The sequence below is a fragment of the Adiantum capillus-veneris genome, chromosome 11 (assembly GCF_014529385.1).
Source record: "Adiantum capillus-veneris isolate H3 chromosome 11, ASM1452938v2, whole genome shotgun sequence".
NCBI lineage: Eukaryota > Viridiplantae > Streptophyta > Polypodiopsida > Polypodiales > Pteridaceae > Adiantum > Adiantum capillus-veneris.
The window spans coordinates 139,308,508-139,312,480 of record NC_140941.1 but is presented as its reverse complement, the minus strand read 5'-3'; the positions used below and the strand labels follow the sequence as shown (position 1 = coordinate 139,312,480).

The 3,973-nt window shown below is 43.5% G+C and overlaps 1 protein-coding gene across 1 annotated transcript; it reads left to right on the top strand.

Moving 5' to 3' along the window:
• The first annotated feature begins 577 nt into the window (after positions 1 to 577).
• LOC147448110 (eukaryotic translation initiation factor 5-like) lies at positions 578 to 3,646 on the top strand. Its single transcript, XM_086523973.1, has 2 exons — positions 578 to 748; positions 1,834 to 3,646. Exon 2 carries the CDS (start codon positions 2,095 to 2,097, stop codon positions 3,460 to 3,462), a length of 1,368 nt encoding a protein of 455 aa, XP_086380099.1. The 5' UTR covers positions 578 to 748; positions 1,834 to 2,094; the 3' UTR covers positions 3,463 to 3,646.
• The last annotated feature ends 327 nt before the right edge of the window (positions 3,647 to 3,973 follow it).

Below are 3,973 nucleotides of genomic sequence, written 5' to 3'. Positions count from 1 at the left end.
TGCGCGCACGCACACATGCACACACGCAGAGAGAGAGAGAGAGAGAGAGAGAGAGAGAGAGAGAGAGAGAGAGAGAGAGAGAGAGAGAGAGAGAGAGAGAGAGAGAGAGAGAGAGAGAGAGAGAGAGAGAGAGAGAGAGGCGTTCACGGCCAATGCGTAATAGAGGAGGATGTTTCACCTTTGTATAGTGAAACTTCATTTTTCTAAGGTTTGAGCATCTCCCTTCTTATTGAATATCTCAATACAAATGACCAAGGGGGGCCTACCACCCCCTTGAGTGCCAAATATGGTGCTTAGTGTGTAAAGGCCCTTAGCTTGCATCCATACGTGTGAGAGTTCCTTCATGTTGTGGTCTGATAAAACCATAAAGAAGGTGTAGCGGCCGCTACCGCCAAACAAAAGAAGTCACGTTGACATGCATGTAGCTACACCTTTTGTTTGGCGGTAGCGGCCGCTACACCTTCTTTGTGGTTGGTTTAAGGCCCAGGTGGAAGACCCAAGTTCGAGTCGAGCAAAATATCCAACGGAATCTTAACAAGAAAAAGCAAAAGAGTTAAACGGGCGGTTTTGGCTTTGTGGTGGAGATAAAGGAAAAGGCTAGGGTTGTCAAGGTTGAATAAAGCACCAACACACACACAGAAGATCTCACGCTCACAGTGCGTTGTGAAGTATTCAACCTTGCTCTCGCTTCAGCTTCCTGTGGTACTCGAGTGGATCTTTGTCTCGTAGATTGTCCCTGCCGGCACAGGTTCTTCCTTTTCTTCTGTGTATGCCGATGTCTTTGATCGTGCTTTTTTCCAACGGATTGTTTGTTGTGACTTCTAAAAGTCAGCAGTATGGATGCCCATAGTCTAAGATGCTTAACATGTAGCCTAGTAGCTAGAATGGAAAGGTTTTTTTGTTCAAGGGGATAGCTCCATGTCCCTGTGCAGATCTAGAAGAGTAATATGCAGTTTGATGGGGTAGTTCTGTGCCAAATCATTCCCGGATTTAGGTGAATAGTCTGGCAGTATGCATTGTCTGCTTCTGTACACACAAAAAATACAGTTTTTGGCATTGTAGTATCATTTGACGCTTTACAAGCTGCTAGCCCAATTTATGGAGTAAGTCTTCAGGTTGCCTTTTCGGTTATGTTGGACTGGTCTGATGGTGACTATTACATGTTACAACCTACTCCTAGTTTATTGATCGACAGATGATTGGATCGTGGGAGGATCATGGGCTATGTGTACGATGTCAATGGGTAAGGGGTATTTAAGTGTCATATAGGTTACTTTCATCCAGTGCACTTCATGAAATGCTTTGGATGACAATGATGTTCTTTTGGCATCAGTGGAAACATTTATAAGGGTTTCATTTGAACAATTTATGAAGGTTCCAAGCTTTTTAATGCAACGTCGTGTTTTGGGGTTTCCAGTGTGTTTTGGTAGGCTAAAGTGTGTTATTGTGATTTTTAGCGAGTTCGGCATTCCTCATTGAAGCATCTCTATGAAGTTTGTAAGGCTTCATTGTAAAATGATTACTTGCTGAAATCTGGCATGTTCTGGAGTCGCTTATGTGTGTGAACAACTGTCTACAATGTCTCAGTCTATCCCTTTAGTTTTAGAATGGTAGTAAGTTTCTCATGGCTGGGTAATGGAAAGCTCAAGTTTCAAGAACAAGTGCAGTGTAACGCTGAAGATGTTTTGGTGCTTTCAATAACGTTTTTATTATCTCGTGGTGCGTTTCAGTGCACAGCATCTCGCTTGAAGAATCGTTTTTGATGATGCAAGTCAATCTGCCTCACAAGCCTATGTGAACATTTTTTGTGTTGCTTACTTCTGTGTTTTGCAGGTCAAGCCTCACCAGTGGGGATTTACTTTTGTCATGTGCGATCAGACAGCCTGTATGCAGATTCAGAGTTGTATGCTTTCTCGGTCTTTGCATCTCCCAAGCAAGGTGTTACCTTGCGCGTATCCTCCTCATCCATCTCCTCATATCGGGGGTGTTTTTGACTGCTGGTCTTGGTGTGAGGACGTCTATCTTTTTCGCTTAGAAGACAAGATCCTTTCTAGTATAAAGAAGTCAAAGGTTCCAAACTGATCGGCGGTTGAAATGGCCTTTTTAAACATTGGTGCTAGCAACAAGGATGATGCCTTTTACAGGTACAAGATGCCTAGGCTCATCACAAAGGTAGAAGGTCGGGGAAATGGTATCAAAACTAATCTTGTCAACATGGTTGACGTTGCCAAAGCCTTGGCTAGGCCTCCTTCCTACACAACCAAGTTTTTTGGGTGTGAGCTAGGTGCACAATCCAAGTTTGATGAAAAGACAGGGACTTCTATTGTAAATGGGGCCCATGACACTACCAAACTTGCTGGGTTGCTTGAGAACTTTATAAAAAAGTATGTCCAGTGTTATGGATGTGGGAATCCAGAGACAGAAATTATTATCACTAAGAGTCAGTTGATCAATCTGAAGTGTGCAGCATGTGGTTTTGTTTCCGATGTTGACATGCGGGACAAGCTGACAACCTTTATATTGAAGAATCCTCCAGAACAGAAGAAGAAAAGTACCGACAAGAAAGGAATGAGAAGAGCAGAGAAAGAGAGGATGAAGGAGGGCGAAGCGCTGGATGAGGAAATGAAACGGACCAAAAAAGAGAGCAAGAAGAAGAAGGTTCATGATGATCTTTCCAAAAGGAAAGGTGGGTCCGATGAGGAGGAGCATTCTCCTACTGCTAGTCCAGGCGATAATGCAGATCAAGAGGAGGAAGAGGATGATGTGCAGTGGCTGACTGACACTTCAGTTCAAGCAGCTCAACAACGCATCAAGGAACAGCTCACCTTGGCTACAAGTGAAATGGTTGTGTTAGAATCTGTAAAGGAAGATGCAGAAAATTTGTCGAAGTCCAAGGATGTCAAGCCAAAGGTTAGGAGAAGTCCTCCTAGTAATGGTGTGCCTGGGCCCAATCTTAAGGAAGATGATGTGATCACCCTCAGAGAGCTGAGTCTTCATGACAAATTGGTAGATCGATTTAAGGAAAATCTTGCCAGTGGTTATGATAGCAGCAGTCTAGCAGCTTTGCTTCGCAAGGAAAGTTCTGAGATTCCTGAGCAGGAGGTCTGGAATGCTTATTTTGAAGCATTGTTTGAGGGTGTCACAAAGGGCTTAGCAAAAGAAGTCAGCAAAAAGAAAATGTACCTGTCTGATGTGGTGGAAGATGAACGCAGCCAAGAATGTCTTCTTAGTGCATTTGAGGCACACTTTGTGGGAGTGCCGACAGAGTTTAGAAAGGAGGTCGAGGTTGCTGGTTCGCTGAAAGTCTTTTATGACCTGGATCTACTGGAAGAAGAACCTATCTTGGCTTGGTATGACAAAGGTGCTGCTGAGGGTTTCAGCTCTACAGCTGGTGAGGTGAAGAAATTGGCGACACCATTCGTTGAGTGGCTTCGTAGTGCCGAGTCAGAGGATGAAGAGTAAAAAGATTTTGTCTGCAGTATAGTTTTGAGTGTTAAATTGGACGTTTGTCTTTGTCTGCAATAGCAGCATATGGATATAAACTGGTACTGTTGTCAGGGGCATGCTCCTAGCAATGAAGGTGGTTATGTGGCCTTGTATTTTGGAATGGCTTGTGATGCTTGACAACACTAGTGTTTTTCCTGCACGTGCTTGGTGATATTTTTGTTAGTTAACTTAAGAGGGGTTTTGGTTTGAATTGTATGATTGTGTGGAAGGTGATCATGTATGGACAATGTGTAAGATGGATGATCAAGCAGACTGTGTCAGATGATCTTGCACGGACAGCTTTTAAGAATGAAATTGGGTTATGTTTGTTGTGAGTGGAACAAAAATGGGACTTCACATGGCATTGCAGCGGATTTATGTCAATCCACTGGGTTTGGGAGGGATGGCGATGAATTGCCATGTGTGATTGCTTAGGTTAAGGATTTTTTTTTTTGTTTTCTGACATACGTCCAGAGCACACCGATGA